General features: G+C 38.8%; 1 protein-coding gene across 2 annotated transcripts in view; it reads left to right on the forward strand.

Annotated features, from left to right (window-relative positions):
• The window catches only part of PCCA (propionyl-CoA carboxylase subunit alpha), a 301,944-nt gene that overhangs the window by 236,287 nt on the left and 46,225 nt on the right, over positions 1 to 19,432 (forward strand). For both annotated transcript variants that reach the window (XM_067293647.1, XM_067293657.1), the window contains one exon: positions 2,458 to 2,511. In XM_067293647.1, the coding sequence (XP_067149748.1) occupies positions 2,458 to 2,511 (54 nt within the window). The remainder of the gene's footprint in view (positions 1 to 2,457; positions 2,512 to 19,432) is intronic.

Raw genomic sequence — 19,432 nt, forward strand, 5'->3', positions numbered from 1 at the left:
GGAGGATTTCTCTACCTTTCTTTCTTCTTTTTGTTTTTTTGAAATGCACCCAGAAGGAAGATATCATTCGCTCTTCTGTGTTTGTTAGCTCTTTTCCTCCCCGTCCCCGTTATTTTTTTTCCTTACTGGCTGTTAATTCCAGGGATGTCTTTGAGTGCTTACACTGACTCTTGGTACTTTGACAGCTGAATTCAGTGCTTTGCGTTTTGGACACAGGGTAAATGGTAGCAATGAGGGGACACTGTGCTGTTATGCCCATGCTTTTCAGCAGTGTGAGGCTGCGGGAGAGGGTCCTTATATCCTTGTCTTGTTTTGTGGCTATGATTTTAGAAAGTGCCTTCTAGAGATCCATAAATATTTAGCTTTATGTATTTAGCCTACAGATTGCTAAATTTATTTTTGAAAGGGCTCAGTTACTGCTATGCCAGTTTACTTACTTGTGAGTAAAAGCAATCTGTGTGAGGAGATACTTTCATGATCTCATTCTTAGTTGTAAAAAATAAGTCAGCCTGTCAAGATACCTGGCTTTACTCTGAAAGCCTTTAAAGAAAATGACAAAAGGGCTTTATTTTTGTTTTTCTTGTTTTGTTTTGATTTTTAAGTTGTGTTTTTCTGTGTGATGAGGAGATTAGCCAAAAAAATGGAATTTTTATTAGGACATGAAAAGGTCTCTAATGACCCTTGAAAGTGGACAAAAGGGTAGCACAATAAGTGACAGAACTCTAACGAGGGTGGAGGGCATTCCAGGAAAAAAAGAAATTAAATCCTTTAATTTTTTTCAGCTTGCCATTTTCTGACAGCTTATCAAGTGGTTGGGACTTGTTTGTTTTGGCATATGGTTGGTTCATTGTAGGCAGCCGGTACTTTGTTCTTCTTTGTGGTTTCCAAAACCTGATTGTGTTTATCCTAGACTGTGGGAAAAGTGTATATTCCTGTTTCCTTTATAAAAGTAAACGTCAGGTTTTGTATGAAATTTTATTTCCCATATTTTCCATTCCACTAATCATTATTGTTGAAATATGTCAGGCTTTGGCACATCATCCTTTGTTTTCATATGATTGTACAGATTGTGGTGTCAGTGTGTGACCCGTTAAGTGAAAAAATAAGCATGTTTGGGCTGTAGTAATTATTACTTCATAAAATGTAGCCGAAGAACATGCACCATTATTAAAAGGGGACCTGGATTTAATTTACTGCCACTAAAATTGTTTACAGGAATTTCTAGCTATTGTTGTATAGCATTTTCTCCCTTAATCTGGAGAAGACAACACTAAAGGGAGCCATGATAATAGTCTTCACATACCTGAAGGGTAGCTGTAAAAAGAAAGGGAATTATCTGTGTTCCGTGTCTGTGATGAATAAGAAATGCAGTACTTCAGGTGCGGTAAGGGATATTTTTGTCAGATATTAGGAAAAAACTTTCTAATGGTAAGGATGCTGAACGCTGGGATAAATTGCTCAGGGAGGCTGTGAAATCTCTGCAACTGAAAGATTTTAAGAGTGGGTTAGACACGCATCGTTTGGGAGTGACATAGGTATGTTTTATTCTGCCTGGGATGCTAGACTAGAGGATCTCTCAAGATCGTTTGTAGCCCTATTCCTAGGGTTTGTTGCCTTCAAAATGCTGGAGATCTCAGTGCAGCTGTTTGCTTGCATTTTATACCCACCTTCTCAAATCTGTGCTTCTGTGTTTGTGTGTGCCTATGGCACTGTGTAAGTATTAAAACTGCATTCCATGGCTTGTGCCCTGATTTGGGGTCTCTATGTGCAGTAATTTAACAGCACTAAGAAAAAAGGAGGAAAAGCTTTTCACATTAAAGGAGGAGGAGATTTACAAAGAAGAAGAACTTTCTGTGTGTTTCCCATGTTTAGATTATAGATAATATTATATTATATCAATAACATATTTTCTTTTGTGTTGTCTTGTGGCTTACTGACAATATAATATCTGAAGAATGTTTAGAAACTTCAACCTATGCAGTAGGTAACCAGGCATTTTATAAGGTCATTATTTTCTCTTTTCAAAGTGGCATTATTGGAGGTTTGCGTTTTAAAAAGAGATTAAAATGTCTCTCTCATTACAACAGAACGAAGATAATACTAAATGTGAGTAATAAGAATACAGAATCACAGACATTTAGAGATGGCAAAAGCCTCATTATTCGTAACACCAATCTTTCTGCAAGCCCAAGATTGTTCTGTGTTGTACATGGTCATATTTGTTTTCATTGTTTTTCAAAGTAAATTTTATAGAATTGACTGAAACTGAAACAAAACCCGAACTGAAGTATGAATTAGATTTTTAGACTCTTGAAGGAAATGGTTATATTTGTTTTAAATATTGTTTTGTGTACTAGATTAGTTTTGATTATTTTGAGGTGATGGGACACACAGAAAATGGAATTGTTTCAGATTACTGAGAAGCCTCTAATTAGTTTTTACATCTGTTTCTTTCAGCGCCTTTCTCGGAATGCGTCTGGAAATACAAGCATTCAGTTTCTTGGCACAGTGGTAAGTATGGATAACCACTATCAAGAATTATGTTGGTAGAAGAATATAATGTTAACAGAAGATAGATAAATGACACTAACAACACATTTAAGCTTGTGTTTGTGAGTATTAGTATTACACAGAAATATTCAGAGCTTAAAAGCTGAGTTTAGGCAAATCTCTAAAGCTAACTTTCAATGAATGGTGCACAGTATCTGCATTCCACATTTCAACTTATTTGAGCCTGCCTCTGTTTCATTCACAAGGGGTTAAGAGTAACAAGATACAGACATGTAATTTTATTGCCAGGTTCTCAGGTTTTGGTCCATTTCAGGTGCTCTTTTCCAATACACCGATTTTCCGATCCCTATTGTTTCACCATGCCATGAACTCTCACATCCTAAGGTGTGTCAGTAACCATCTTATAAAAAAGATCTCTGTTTAGTGATGCAACGTGTTCTGTCCTTTCCTCTCTAGCCAGGTGTGGTAGCTCTATAGTTCTCCCAGATTTGCTGGCTGTGGAGAAATAGATTTAAAATTCTATTCAGATCTTAGGCCATTTGACAGAACTTATTCAATAAAATAGATTTTCTTCTGCTATTATCCTGAGCAATCATGTATAATGTAGAAGCTAAAGTTTTGTTTTATTTGATGGATGCTTATAAACATGTGTGACTGAAGCAACACCTTAATTCCATGAGTTGCATAGTTCAAATGGTATTAAAATGCTGTAACTGGATTTTTCCAAGTTCCTCATGCACCTAAGAATAGTTTTGAAAATTAAATAAAATTTAGGTATACTCTAAACTGAGTAGTCTTGATTGCTGCCAGCAGGTCTCAGTAGTGACATTAACAGTGAAAAGCCTTTAAACGAGAAGTTCCCCTTAGAACTTAGTCCTGACATCTCCATGCCCTATATATTTTGGGCAAAAAAAGATTAAAATTGCATATGATAATCATTTCATTTTATTTGCTTGTGATTAGTTTCTTCTACAAGTCCTGTGAAGCCATTTTTGGGAGGTATAATACAGTAAGAGTAAACTTGACAAGAATACAAGTAGAATTGCACGTTGCTTTCTAGAGATGAAAAGTGCCCCTAATATTTTTTTCTTTACATATATATGTGTGTGTGTGTGTATGTACACACACACACAAACACATATACACACATGCACACATACATACACACATTTGTTTGTCTTGTTCAGAATCAGAGTGGCAGTTACAAATAAAAAAAAGAAAAAAAGTTTGATTCTTCACTATCCTATTTGTGATGTTGCTTCACCCTGCATAGGCAAGGTTGCTGCTGTCTGATCTGATAGCCTTCTGTGATTAGAAAGTAGTTACTCCAAGTAGATAAGATACAAACACTAATGCAGCTTGGTAAGGTAATATTGAAAAGATTTTATTAATCAAACCCCTGTAGATAGGTGCTGTAATACTGAGAAGATTCTAATGAGGTGTGTATTTAGTGACATTAAAAATAACTTTTTTAAAGTGACACATGAAAACATTGCTTATTCATACATTTGAAGTGCCCCAGAGCCTCCCTTAAGGACTAGAACTCTTGTGCTGGGCCTTGCACAAAAGGAAAAAAAGGCAAAAGAGGGTACAGTTTTGATTTACTTTTAGCATTAAGAAATTGGTGATAAAACAGCTAAAACACAGATAGATTGACAGTAAAACAGCCAATGGATTATAGTATATATCAAATCTTACTGACTCGCTCACATGGTGTTTATTGGATTCTAGTTATTTTGGGAAATCCAGTAAGTGATTAACACTAAAATTCTCAAGTGAGCTCAAAGCAAAAGCCCTTAGTACTCTATCCACTGGTTTTGATTTAATATAAATTATGCATATATCTTGCTGGTTAAATCCAGAGAGAGAACTTCAGTGAGCAGGGTAGAGAAGCAGTAATAAAGTCCACTTCCCAGGCTCTTTACTTTGTGTTCAGAAGCAGAAATAATGACTGGGGTCTTCCAGAGAGGTGGGCAGTCCTGAAGTTTGTCCAGGTTGAAGGCAGCAGAGGGCTACAGGGCTCTGGACGTTCTTTCGCAGAGGGTTTGCTCTGATTCCTGTTTTCCCACAAAGCCTGGTCCAGAGTCTGTGGCTGTGTTCCTCTCAGTTCTTCTAGCCTGCTGTCCATATCCTTCTCTTTTTCTTTGAAAGGGACTTCCTCCTTTATCTAATTTGTCTTGCCTTCTTATGACTTCAACTTAGTGCCCTCAATTTAGATAGGTGATGGGGAAAGGATGGCTTTTCCCTACAACGATTTCCTCTACAACTTGTCTATGCATACAGATCTGCATAGTCTATATGTGTGTACCTGTGTGTAAATGTGTACACATATGCAAAAATGTAAATGATCAGTCAAAAAAAAGATTAGCATCTTCAGTGAAGATTCTAGAAATGTATTTTGTGTGCTCACCATTATGCATGTCTTACTAAGCTCTTACTAACGTGGAAGTGCAATCAAGACATTATATGTTTGAAAGAAATATTTAGCAGTAAGAAACTCTGGTTTCTCATTAGTATTATATTGTATTATTATGAATGTAATAGTTTGTAAAAATTACTGCTCTGCTCTTTTTTCCTAGAAGAAAGAAATTATGGATAGCTTTGAGCATTTTGTGTTACTTTTGACAGGGGCAAATTTTGATGGCGCTTCAATGGTGGCAGGCAGCATGGTGCTACTTAGCGTACACACCACTGACCTGTCCATCAGAACATATTTTTAGAACCAGCTGATCCCAGCTCCCCGGCTTGTCAGGAGGGCATCAGCTTAGATAAACAGGTTCACTTGATTTTTTGACATTAGACAGTGGAAACAATTCTGCTACTGGTTTTTGATAAGACACAAGCCTGTACTTCAGGAAGCCAGCTGACACATTGAGGAGAAGAGAAAGGTATGCTTCTCTGTTACAAATCTTCTTCATATCCCATTTAGCTAGTTGAAGGATAGGGAAAACTACATTCCACCAGAAAGACAGCAGTTTAATAAGAATTCAGCTGCATAACATATGGTAAACATGTGGAGAGTAGCACAAATATTTCTGTTAATGTGGCAGCAAAGATGCATATTTCTGTTGTTTTAAAGGAGAACAGGAAAAATCATGCTGCTTTTCCCAGTGAAATCATAGCTTTGAATGCATACTGTTAGCATCATTCAGGGGTTCTACATGAATCTTTAATAATTTTTTAATAATTTTTGATCATGACTAGAAATTCTTTGTTACTTGAGCCTTGCTCTTCTCTTCAAATTCTAGTGGCATCTAGATAGCTTATTTTCTGCTGAATTGTTTTTCCGTAGGGTGTTGAGCCTCACGTATGGTATAGGAAGGACTCCAATACGCTCTTGGAAGACGTAAAAGGATATTTCTGCCCAAAGAACAAGCAACTTTTATATGCTTTTAGCTGTAAGAAATAGATGATGAATAGGAAACTACACTGACTTGTTTTAATTTTCTTGAGCTGATAACATTTTGAGCCCTAATCTAAATTATTTCAGAAGGAATCATGAATTATTGTTATAGTACAGAGATTTTACATGAGTGTTTACTTATTGCTTCTCTGTGGTGGGCATGACTAGATATCATGTGGTCATAGAGTGGCTATTCTGCCACTTTCAGCAAGAATTATTCAGATAGTTTATTTGGTAATATCCTTACTATAACACCAAATAATCTTATTAAACTATATATTCTAAAAGAAAAAGGAAACAAGACAATCCATGCTTCAGATAAATGTCCAGAACCATGCCCCAAGGCAAGAGGGCCTGGAAACAAGAAGATGGTACTTTCTGGGTTGTCTCTGATATGATATACACAGCTTATATAAGCAGGTTCGTAACAAAGTTCTGTAGAAAAATACTAGGGTGTAATCACAAAGTCCCTGCTGCTGTCTCTGTAGTTCAAAAGCCTTTGAGTTTGAGCAGTCCTTTCAGAGGTCCAAAGTCCATCCTTCTTTCCTCTCTTTCTAGTTAGCCTCCAGCTTCTGTCAGGTCTCTTGTCTTTCATTTCACCTCTTGTTCTTTCGGTGAAAGGAATGTTATTCTCTGGCCTATTGATAGTCCCATACTGGCAGCTAATCATCTGCTGGTTACTCACACTTTTGTCATCTGGACTTCAGCAGTGAAATACATCTGGGCAGGCAGTCTTTAACACTAATAAAGCTTCAAGTGTACAGAATAGTGCAGGCTATTATGGAGCATTAAACTTATCCTAGACTGTGTGCAATGGCCTCTGCTTAAAATTTAGAATAAAGAGACTGTATGCTCAGGTACGGCCTGGCTCCATCACATCCATAAAGTTATCTTCAGCTTTGGGCTGAAGACCATACTTGACAGCTATGCTCCTTTAGCCCACTGGATCACTTTACTCAAGGGAGTTAGTCCCACGCTGTGAAAAGTTCCTGTCAGTGGAGGAAAATTGCAACTCTCACTATCCTCTGCTCATCGTTCATGGCACTTCTTTGCTCTTTTGTCCTCTAGCATCAGTGCTGTAATGTAGAGAAAAACGGTCACTTCTTTCCTTTGGAGGAAGAATAAGAGAGCATGTATGTGATGGATGTTAGTCATGTTGCTTCAGTCCCATCCTTCATGGAGTACTTTTTGCCACCTTTGATTTGCAAAACATCTGAAGTTTTGCTGTAGAGGTGTATGCACGTGTGTGGTTAATATTAGCTGGTTAATACTGTTCTTTCTTCAGTATTTTTTGCCGAGCCCTTTACAGTAGTTCAGAGATCCTCTCTCCCATTGCCTCTGGATCTGCAGACCCCACGTTGAAAGCAGTTGATTTAGGAGAATTAGTCTCTGTCAAGCCTGGCCGTGCTTTTTTGCTTACTTGGCTTACATTCTAGTACAACTGTCAGTGTTCGGTGTTAATGATTTTTTATTGTTCTTTAGCTACTGCCAGGTAGGTTAGCAAAAGAATGTTTCATACACAATCAAAGTTAATTAGTTATCTATATTGTTCATGAAATTGGTCAGAAGTGGAGATTTTTGTGTAGAGGCATTCCTCCATATTTTTTACCTTTGCTTTTTGACTTATTGCATATTTACCATTTTTTTGTAGCTAAGGTAACCCTAAGAACTAGATTACAGGTCAGTGTACTAACTTACTTCTCACTGCTGATTACCCTTCTCACTCCCTCCTGCCATGATTTGTCTGCTTTTGCTTCAACAGCAAACTTTCAACTTTCCTGTCCTGTTACTGAGGCTTGCAAATTGTCCTGGAACTTTTCAGTCTGTGTATAATCTCATCAGCTTTCAGACAGTTTCCTTCTTTTTTCCTTCTTCCTCCATTCTTGTGAAGTCCAATTAAATTGCAATAAAGGTGGAAAGCTTTGACTGTATGAGACTGTGATTTAGCTCACAATGACGAATGTTTAACAATGTGCTGCTTTCACCCTTACAAATCATTGCAGTTCTTAACAGGTTTTCTTTCTTTCTGCATTTCTTTCTATATGTGACACTTCTGAGACTTTAGATACTGAAGATTTATGTAGACTTTCAAACATTGGTTGAAAACCTGCAAAGGATACAAAGGTTACATATATTGGAATGTGTAGAGTATTAACAACAAGAAAATAAATATGGTCCAAGAAGTGTTTATTTTGCAATTTGTCTTTTTTTTAATGGTTTTCTTACTCCTCCCTTTCACAAACCTTAAGATCAGGGTCCCTGCTGATCTAAAGGGAGTTCTACTCTTGCTGAGGTTTTTTTCTTTTCACCCAGCTTCAGAGGCACTGAAAACCTCTGTGCTTCTAGTAGTAGAGCTACTGTCAGAGAAATTACAATAGTATGGAAAGATTTACTGGGGAAAGTGGGCAGTTGTTTCTGGAAGCATTAACTTTTGCTTTTAGCTTTTGAGCGTAGACCGCAAGAATCCTGAGACTGGCTGCAAACCTCTGCAGCTTCTGCGGGAAGTAGGTCTTGGATTCTCTGTTAAGATCTCATAAGCAGAGAATAGTTCACGCAACATGGATTTAGCTTGGGAAGGAATGAGACTTAGACCCATCATTAGGACTGTGCAGTAGAAATTGTTTTAGCTCACATGATGTGGATGATCACGTGTAGCCACACATCTACCTACAAATGTCCTTCTCATTTCTATTCTGTTATGTATTTGCAAGTTTTAAAGCCTGAAGTATAATGAATGTATTAAAACTGTCAAAAGAACTTGAGAAATTTAGGAATACCAGTGTTACTGAAAGCACATCATGAAATCACTTAGAATATTTTGGGAATCTTGTTCAGGATTCATTTCAGAAGGAGGAAAAAAGAAAGTGCTTGGCATTCCTTTTGCATTTTGTTACGTTGACTTAAATCAAGATTTTGTGCATATTTCTGACATGTGGATCCTATGTGCCTCGGTATGGGTGCCATTGTGTTTTTCAAAATTGAGCTAAGGTGAAGAAGAACATCCCTTTGCTATGAGATAACTTTATCCTCCAAAGTGAAAAAGGGCAGCTCTGAAAATGTTGGATGCTGAAATTGATTTAGCAGGGGAAGGGAAGGGAGAGATATCAGACACAGGACGCAGATCTGCAGGAAATTAGGCACCACTGGTTCCCATTCCCACAGAAAAACTTCTTGTAATCTTTGGCTGACACCTCCTTGAGCAAGAGATGGCAGTGTCAAGGTGAAGCTGGAGCTGCGTATGTGCTTGTTGGATGGCCGCTGTGCACTCGCTGCCTGGCCAAGTGGCTGCTGCCACATTACCCTTCCCTCAGCTGGAGCATGGATTTAGGTCTCTAGTTTCCTCTGCACAGCCACTGCTTTTCAGAAGACTTGTGGGAACATAGCTACAGTTCCTAATATACTTACAGATAGCTGAGCCTATCTATCCTTTCTTCAAATTTGGGTCAAATTAATCAGCAAGTTAAAATAGTGTATGTGGGTGCATAGGGGATAGTTAGAGGGAATGAGTGGGGATTGACAGACAGACAGAAATCACAATTGCAAATCTTGCTTTCTTACAAAACCAGACTAGAAATGGCCTTTTCTTCTGTTTTTAAAGTTTTAATTTGCAGAGAAAATGTGTGATGACATCATAACTAGGTCAGAATTCCCTAGAATGCCCTTAATATCTGTGGATTTTGTAATGTTTACACTCTGTAGCATAATAGTCTTAATGTGTAATAAATTATACCCCTTATACCTCAGAAACAAATGAAAAAATAAGGACTTCTGATTTTCCATACTTCATTTGATAAGTTTCTTTCTTATTCATCTTGGTAATACTCGGTAATACAAGGATTGAACGTGGTTGATTAGCCACTTATTTCTTGGAACACTGGTTGACAGTGTAGTGTAACTCAAGTGATTTCCTTTGGTAGACTAAGACTTACTAACTTCAGAATAAATTATTTGTTATTTTGTTTTGCAAAAAAAAAATGTTGATTTTTTTTTAACCATATCAAGACAATTACATCATAATGATGAATTTTTTTCTAGAATTTTTTTCCTGAAGAAGACGTCTACTGCCAAATAATAAGCATATGTGTAGCCTGTGTTTTTAAACAGCTTTTTGATGGCTGCAGCTTTGGCATATACCCAAGAACTATTTAGGAGGTATTAATTTATATGGCTTTGAAGCTTAACCAGGGATCTTAATGAAACAAAGGCACGATGAAGTTAGTAAAGCTAATTTAAATCTCTGAATGTAAATTTTAAATGAAGTTTTTATTGATAATAAATTTACTTTGTTTCCCATTAGTCTTCTAGGCTTCAGTGATGATATCAGTAAAATAAACATGTTTTACAAAGATTTAACATTAAAAATGCTATTAATATGACCCTTGGTACACCAGCACAATTAGATTTCAAAGTGAGCATTTAGGATGTAACAGCGATTAATGACAACCATTGAAAACAATTTTGAACTCCATCAGTTTAACTCAGGAGGGTAAACTTAATATGATAATTTATCTAGTTGAATTGTATCAGCTTAGCAGGAAAGTATGCAAATATGTGACCCTTACCTAGAATCTAAATGGATGCTGTGCTGATAGATTTATCAGTTCCATTAAAGAACTTTAGGGAACTTTGGAATTTCAGCAATTGTTCCCTTGGAGGCTGAAAACCAAACCTGATCTCATACTGGGACCATTCTGGTCTGCATATTTCCATAATTTGCCTTTGCTACTAATATGAAAGCAAGACGCAAATAACTGTTTCTAATAATATCAAATGGAGTTGTGGAGGACAGCATTTTAATGTAGTAAAAGACCTCCCTGTGGGGTTGTTATTGCCACTATAGAACAGCAGTTACACAGTTGCAACAATAGTCTCTTAATTGATTCGTTTAATTAGCAAGAGATGAAGCTTGTGCTGCCTCTTGTCATCTGTTATCATGGGGGCAGCTACAGAAAGAATCTTTGCATTTGTCACACTTCGCATACAGGTTTAAGTACAGTAAAAGTCACATTCCAAATGCATTTCAGCTACAGAGCCGAACCTTAATACGAATGTTTTGTGTTTGTGCTCCCACTTGGACTTTCAATGTGTGGACACAGCTGGTTTAAGAATGGAATAGTCTCTGGCTTAGAATTTATGACAAGCATTGTTTTACTGGGGGAAAATCTTAATCCACGTACGCCCGGCATTTCTAACCTAAATATGCAAATCTAAGTATTATAGAAATTGTGGGTTATTTGGGGAATCAGTATTGTACCAGTTGACTGGATTTACTTGGAAGAAATAGGGTCAGATTAGTGAAACTGGCCGTCTGCCTTGTGATTACTTTTTAGTGGCATTTTTGTTTCCCGGCTGGATAAACAATGAGTTGCATGACCACATGGTCTGATAGGAAGCATGTGTAAAAGAGGGCATTCTTTGTGGTTGGTTTTCCCCAGAGCAGTTTTGAATACAGATACAGTGCTGTGCTTGCTTCTGGGAAATGAAGTCATTTTTTTTTTGAGTCCATTTTACTTAAATTTTAGGCATATGTAAATAAATGTATTTTAAAGGTATGTAAAAATATTGGGGCATCAGTTTGATTTTCCTCCTCTTCTTGGCTTAGTTTTGTCTTCTGTTCAAGGTTATTCTTCCTTATGGAAGGAAATATTTCTAGAGGAGGACAAACTTCTTGTTAAATGCTAATTAAGAAAGTGAAGGTTACATTGGCATACTTCCATTGTCAGAGTACTGACTTAAAATAAAGGATCTCTTATTAATCTAAAATAAATTAGACAGAGGGGGAAGCAAGTGATTCTATGTATGTAAAATACTTGAGATATCTACTCCTGATCTATTTTAATTTTTTGAATGCCTTTTTGAACGTGCTTTTTATTCTTTTTTTCTACTTGTGTTGGAGATGCCATCTAATTTGGGAGTACAGTGGTGCTGTCAATCTATATAGCAAAGGGACAATGTGCTAGTACAGAAGGAGTCTTTTTTAGGACAATTTAAACAAAGATTTAGCCCACTTATCATTAAAGATCCGATGGTAATTTCCACAAAGCTCTGAGATCACTTCATGTTCTAAGAGTTTTGGCCAAAGTCCACTTTGTGTAATTACCTTCTGTCTACATAAATTCCCACTGCAATTTTAGCTGTATTTGGTATTTTTCACTTCCTGTCCTAAATAATTAAAGTATTGCCACACACTGTTCATGATTATTGTGAGTTGCATCTTAAGTTCAAGTAAAGAGATTTCTGTAAATTACCTTAGTGAATTTTTTCCCATTGTTTAACCACTGGACTATGGGAAAAAAAGAAGAGTAACAAGTAGGATATGGAATTAAACTCACAAACAGACTAAATAACCCTAATTTTTGAACTTTTCCATTTCATTGCATTTTGGTTGTTTATGAGCCGAAATATCTCTACTGCTAGGGCCATCACCGAGGGAAAAGGCCAACTCTGAGACCATGTCAGAGGTCAAACTTAACACAGCACACTGTACTTTGAAGCAGGTAGGAAGCCAGTACAGGGCTCTGAGTGCTGTCATAATGTGCTCAGTTGTCTTTTACTTGCAACTCATTCTTTTTTGTTCCCACAACTGAAACCTTTACCTGTGTATTTGTCTCTCATCTCAGCTAAAACTGGTCTCAGTTCCTCTTTCTGGATGACTTTCATGGAATCTAGCGTATGTGTTTGACTGTCTGCCTCTGCTCTTCTGTGTGTTGTCCCTTTTTTGATAGGCTTTATTATATCAAGTTCAGTCTTTCTGTCTTCATCACCCAAGCCTTATATTACTTTGTTCTATCCCATGTCAAATCTGCTTCTTCCTGATATTTCCTGATATTTCATTTATTCTTGCTAGTTACCCATTCTTTTTTTTTCCTGCTGTATTTTTCTTTCCCATCTGTTCTCAGATTGCTTCTGTTGTGCACATTCAGTTACATTCTTCTTTTCTATCAAGTTTTTTTAGGAACGCTTTTTTTTTTTTGCTAGAGAGATATATGGGTTGGGAGGAGAGATATTATTGTTAATCTGATATTAAACTCTCATGTTGTTCTGTAAGTGGCATTTAGGAGAAGTATGAGGATAAGAAAAAACTAGAAAAAAATTGCTGTGCATCAGCAAATCATGTAGCTACTGGAGCTAATTTCTAAGCACTACAGACAGGGAACACCAGGGACTCTGTTTCTTGTAAGACAAAAGTCTGTCGTTTACCTCTATTTGTGTGTCTTTCAGTGTCCAGGGTCCAGTTTATTCATTGCTTGTGGAACCTAATATTAGCCTTCAATAGATGTTTTGAAGCTCTGCAAATTTTCCCAATGTTCTTTTCAGAATATATGTGAATAATAGGGGAAATGAATTTACCAAGCAGGAACAGACAGTTAATTTCACTTCTTATGAAATTTCTATTCTCTTCTGTGTGCACCAGCAACTGTCAGGTGCCTCGCAAATTACATTAAAAATGTTTTCAACAGATTTTTCATGCATCCCTGTTTATCTGAAGAACAGCAATCCATGCTGCTGCAAACACACCTATTGGCACAAATAGGCAGTCTGCATCTTCATTTCATTCATGCCATTTGATATTTATAGCCCTTGCCCATAGTAAGTCGAGGGAAGGTGAAGGGCAGAGCAGTTGTAGTAGGAAGTATCATGCTTGTGTGACCATCTCCCAAACACCAGTCTTATGTCTTGGAAGGATGCCATGTTGGCAGGGTGCACAGGAAGTATTAGCATAGCAAATTGTGTTATGAGCAGCAGAACCGCAACAAGGTTTTTCCTGCATCTGATGATAATTGTTTGATTGGGGGGAGGAGGAGAGAAAAGGGAGGTCAGGGCAATGCAGATGAAAAGGAAAAGCCCGCACTATTGTAAGAACAGTGAAAACAAACTGCCCCTGTGCCAAAGAGCTTCAGTGCATATGATACAGCAGAGCTGAATGGAGCACAGGAATATTCCATCGAGGCTGTAAAACCCTGTTGGCAGGAAAGCCATGGTGGTGTCCTATGTTTCCATTGTTACCTTGTTCCCATCCCTGCTTCACAGTGACTTCTCCTGAAATGCCCTCATAACAGCTCTCACTGCTTTCTTTGATGTCAGTCTTTATATAAGAGGAAAAACAAAGATATTTGAGTTTTAAAATACTTACATTAGTGTTCTATTACAAGTCTTTGGGTGTTCCTTGTTTTTGTGTTTTTTTTCTGTTATTTTGTTTCTTTCTCCCTAGGTTTATCTTTTAGCTATAAAAGAGCCCCAGGGAAGCACTCCCTTAATTTTGCAAGTCCCAAGCCCACTGTTAACATTTAACAAATACTCAGCAAGCAGAACAATCCAATGTGATCACTGTACCAAAGCCAAATCTGGACAGAGCTTCAAGGAGATCAGAGATACATCCTGAAAGGCATCTGCCCCACGGTCTATTTTTGACACTCTTACTCAGAAAAGGAGTATGTGAAGTAAAGATGGAAATATCCCTGTTATTTGCCTCAGTGATGGCTTTTATGAGGTACAAATTATACTAATGTTACATGTAAAGCAGAATCACAGAATCACAGAATTGCTGAGGTTGGAAGGGACCTCTGGAGATCATCTAGTCCAACCTCCCTGCTCAAGCAGGATCACCTAGAGCACGTTGCACAGGATTGCATCCAGGCGTGTTTTGAATATCTCCAGAGAAGGAGACTCCGCAACCTCTCTGGGCAACCTGTTCCAGTGCTCTGTCACCCTCACAGTGAAAAAGTATTTCCTCATGTTCAGATGGAATTGTCTGTGTTTCAGTTTGTGCCCGTTGCCTCGTGTCCTGTCGCTCGGCACCACTGAAAAGAGTGTGGTCCCATCCTCTCGACACCCTCCCTTCAGATACTTGTACACATTGATAAGATCTCCTCTCAGCCTTCTCTTCTCCAAGCTAAACAGGCCCAGCTCTGTCAGTCTTTCCTCATAAGAGAGATGTTCCAGTCCTGTAATCATCTTTGTAGCCCTTCGCTGGACTTGCTCCAGTAGTGCCACATCCCTCTTGTACTGGAGAGCCCAGAACTGGACGCAGTACTCCAGATGTGGCCTCAGCAGGGCTGAGTAGAGGGGGAGAATCACCTCCCTCGACCTGCTGGCAACACTCTTCCTGATGCACCCCAGCATACCATTGGCCTTCTTGGCCACAAGGGCACATTGCTGCCTCATGCTTAACTTGCAAGAAGGGCACTGAGATTTTCCACCATTAAAATTTTTCTCACCAAGCTGCAGGCAAGATTAGAACTCAGAAGCTTACTATTTCCTAATTTATCTTAAATAGCCAAATTGAAATGTAATATATGTGAAGTAACTGTACAAATGCAGTCACTCTTGGAGAAGCCAGAAAGGAATCTCATAGAATCACAGAACCTTTGAAGTCGGCAGGGACTTTTGGAGATCCTCTGGTCCAACCCCCCCCCCACCCGCCCCCACTCAAGGCAGGGTCAATGAGAACAGCTTGCCTAGGACCATGTCCAGTTGGAGGTTGAATATCTCCAAGGATGGAGACTCCACAACTCTACATCTCAACAATGTGTTCAATGATTTTATAAATTCCCAGGTATCCCTACAGGCATTACAAGGCAGTGGTACAAAAGTAATACAGATAGAGAAAATCAGGACAAGCACTTCCAGGGCTGAGGTAATGCTGAGTTTAAAAGGGAATAATTATTCTTTACAAGAGCTTGTATGACTGCACTCAGAAGGATGATCCAGGTTGAGGAGAGATCAGAAGCTCCATTTCTAATACCAAAAAGGCTGGACATTTGTGGTAGAAACATAGACATGTAGCAGAATGCACTGGTAGTTTTGTAAGAATTTGAAGATCGAGAGAGCTCTGGCAGGTTGATGCCTCTTAACCTGTCAAAATCCAGCTGGAAGGCGATGATGGAAGCTGTAGAGGAGGTTAAGAAGAGATTATCACCAGGAATGAATTGAACTCTAAAATAATCTACCATTAGTGCCTTAAAGGAATAAAGGTTTTAAGAGAAACATCTGTAGGGTACACAGGAATCTGTGAAGATACCAGAGGCAAGGTGACAGGCAAATGGAATCTGTATTCAAAACAGAGGGCTTTTATTTTATTTATTTTTTTCAGTGAGCACTTTATAACTATGTATCTTCTGTGGATATGTGTAAGTTCACCACTTTTCTTCTGGGAAAGATAGACAAATTATTAGAGGGAGGAAAAGTGCATGATTTTCAGAGTCATATGTGCATGCCTCAATAACATGAGAGTTCACTGAGAACGTAAGGAGAAGAAAAATAATACCAAAGCTGTCTGATTAGTTCCCCTCTATGATCCTGAGAACAAGGGGTTTGTTCTTTGCTCTTTCAGTTATGGAGTTTTTACTTTTTACCAGGATCATGGTTGCTGGATCATTCCTGGGCAGGTTTCCCTTCATTGTTATTTCCTATACTCCAGAAGAAGCTTTGCTTTTGGCAAATGATGTCTGTTGCCTCTCTCCCTTTGATGTCACTCCAATCCTAGAGACCTCTTTGAGAGCCATCAGGAATCAAATGTCACAGAGTTCCCTGGAATTTAGGAAAGAGTATTCACAAACACATCACTGGATGATCCAGCCTCAGTGGCTTGTCTGCTGTGAGTCTGTGTGCTAACATTGGCAAATTTGGGGTCAGAGACTGCTTTTGGTTGTGTTCTTCTCAGGTGTCTGTCTGCCCTGGGGAAGCTCCTCCAACATTCTGCCAGCTCTGAAGGCATTTTAAAAACTCCTGTGGTGTTTTCAAGATTGGTCATGTTGCAGGTGGCATAAATGAGCTCCAAAACCACTTCCAGCACTGAGAGACTGCTGGGAGCCACTTCAGCTGTAGATCAAAACAAACTGCTATTCCACTTTTGATTTTCTTCTTCCTGGTGTGGTTTGTGGTTCAGTCCAGTCCTGCTCTGCTAGAATTACATTTGCACTGGCATCAGTAACATGAGAGATACAACATCTTATCTGAAACTTGATCATTATCAAGTTTAATATCTCATCTGACACAGCCTTATTCCTCCTAACAGATGATCTTGCTCTGTCGTGAGGCTGTGCTGTGTGCATGTGCTGAATTGAGTAGGTAGCCTCGAGTTACTGACAACTCTGTTGAAACTGGGCACTGATTGCCAAAGAATTTTTGGTGTGCTGAGAGTTGGAGAATAGATGGCCCAGTAGTTAGCTGGCTTGAATGGAAGTAGGGGAATCAGAGCCAATCTTTGGAGTGGCTCCATTCCTTGGGCTTGAAGGAAGCAGAGTGAATTTGCATTATCTTAGCTGTCCTTCAGTGACACCCTGGGTAGTGAGGGAGGGAGGGACTATGAGAAGACTTAGTGAGGCAATCACTTGGGGCTTGAGGGGTGATATCAGAAGGTCCTTGGAACACCTTTCCCTTACAGAAGTCTTGATGAACAGAATAAAAATGTCTGAGATGGAAATCAGGCCTGAGGCTGTGACTTCCACCTATTTTCACGTATTCCATAGTGTGGGACATTCAGCTCGAGTAAGTTGGAGCCTTGGTTTTATGCACAGACTGAAAGTTGAATGGCATATCTGAGCTTTGGTTTCAGTACAGAGTGTCATACTCTCCAGGCCGCAATGACCTCTGTGCAGCAGGGGATGCACAGTAGAGGAGCTCCGCTGCAGAAAAGCTTTGAACTAATGCAGCCACTTCCTGGGAAATTCACTGCCATAGCATGCGCAAGATAAGGCTGGAGCTTAAAGGCCCACAGCTCTTGGAAAAGGGTTGTAGTATATCTCATTCTCTTGTGTCTATACTATAGCTGCTTCTCGGTACCTATAGGATTTGTCTGTGCATGATAGCTCTGAATTAGCCTTCCAGGGCTGGGTAACCCAACTCTATGCAGCCCTCCAGAGCTCATCCTGAAACTGCTCTGTTCTGGTTTTGTTCCATTTTTCCTTTAGTGTCAGAGTTCCCTTATGCAATACACAGCTAAAACCGGGTTGAAAATACTTTGCCTTAATCTTGTTTCCGTTCCCCACCCCCATGCTTTTATGTCTGAAGGCTCCATTAGTGTCCATAACAAAGAGCGAGTAACACAGATGGTAAACATTTTTACCCCAGAACACCAGCAGTGAACACCATATCACTGATTTAGGAGTCTCTGTACTGTGCTTGCTCAGCTGCACATAATCACTCTCATTTCCTTCCCTTGGGTTTCTGGACGGCTTAGGGAGACTCTACTGGCATGTTCAGTGCAATCTCCTTGGCATCGCTGAGCTATTTTTCAATTCTCATCTATGCCACTTTGTGGAGCTAGAAGCTCCACGCTGAAGCTTGTGACAGTTCTTTCCCATTGTGTTCTCTGATTTTCAGAAATGTAGTTCCACCGAATGTACTAGGCTAAAATTAAAACTCTTTTGTGTAGGGGCTATATCTGCCTTAGCTGCTAGGCAGCCCTGGCAGTTATATTGCTTTTGAATGGTTCCCTCATATAAAAGACAATAATCCTAGGGAACGGAGATTAGCCTTGTCTGAGTTTTGTGGGATAGTTGCCATGGTGGAAGCTAGTGCGCAGTTGTTACAAAGCAATGATATTTTTAAAGTTTCAGTTTTCTTTCTGAGAATGATGGTAAAAAGGTGAACGCTATGAATAAGGGTTGTTGTCTGCATGTAGTAGTTCAAATAAAACTCTAAAAATGTAATTCAGTTTGCTGTAGTATTTTACCAAGATGAGTAGCTGTGAGGTTCTTGGTTTATCTTCTTTTTTACTTTTCTTTTGTGCAAACAAAATAGCAAACTTAGGCCGTGTCTATCTAAAATGCAAGTAGCTTTTCTTTTGTACTGAGATGAGAGAATAATCTGTAACTAAAATTTCACATTAGCATTTTACTTGTAAAATAGAGCAGTGTCCATTGGGCCAAAGATGTTTTCAGATTGCAGGCTGCTTATGGTGGTCCGTTGTGGTGACTTGTTTGCTGGTCTAGCTTTCTTATCCAAATTCTTGGCTACAGACAAAGCATTCGAATAGTTTTCTCTTTGTCAAAAGAAGAAGATGAAAATTGTCTGAAATTCGAGCCAAGTTCACATTCTCTGGAGTACCATTTCAGGCTTTGGAACGGGACTGTCTACTGCAGAGTAACTGAAAACTCTAGCTAGGTTTGTTTGAACAATCTAAACTTAAAGAAGAGACAGCAAAACAAATACTTTTTAATTCTTGTGCTTTTTATATTTACACTGGCGGCGGTGTCTTCCTCAGATAAAACGTTTTGATATTAAGCAGTTCCTCTAATTTTACTGGGCTCTGTTTCTTTTTATGGTAACACACACTGTGCAGGAAGGTCATTATACAGGAGAAAAAAGCTGTCAGCATAAAAGAGAAAGTTAACATTGCACATGTTGTCTTTGTTTATGGGGTTCCTGGAATGTGTTGAGAATTAAGCCAAATGATGGCTTAAACTGTTCTTTATACTATGCTGAACAACTTCTTCGTGCATTCTGCCGGTAACAGGTACTTCACCTTGCCGGGACAGACATTAACGTTTTCAGTGAGAGGATCTAGAATGTCTC

Source organism: Apteryx mantelli, chromosome 1 (genome assembly GCF_036417845.1).
Source record: "Apteryx mantelli isolate bAptMan1 chromosome 1, bAptMan1.hap1, whole genome shotgun sequence".
NCBI classification, from domain to species: Eukaryota; Metazoa; Chordata; class Aves; order Apterygiformes; family Apterygidae; genus Apteryx; species Apteryx mantelli.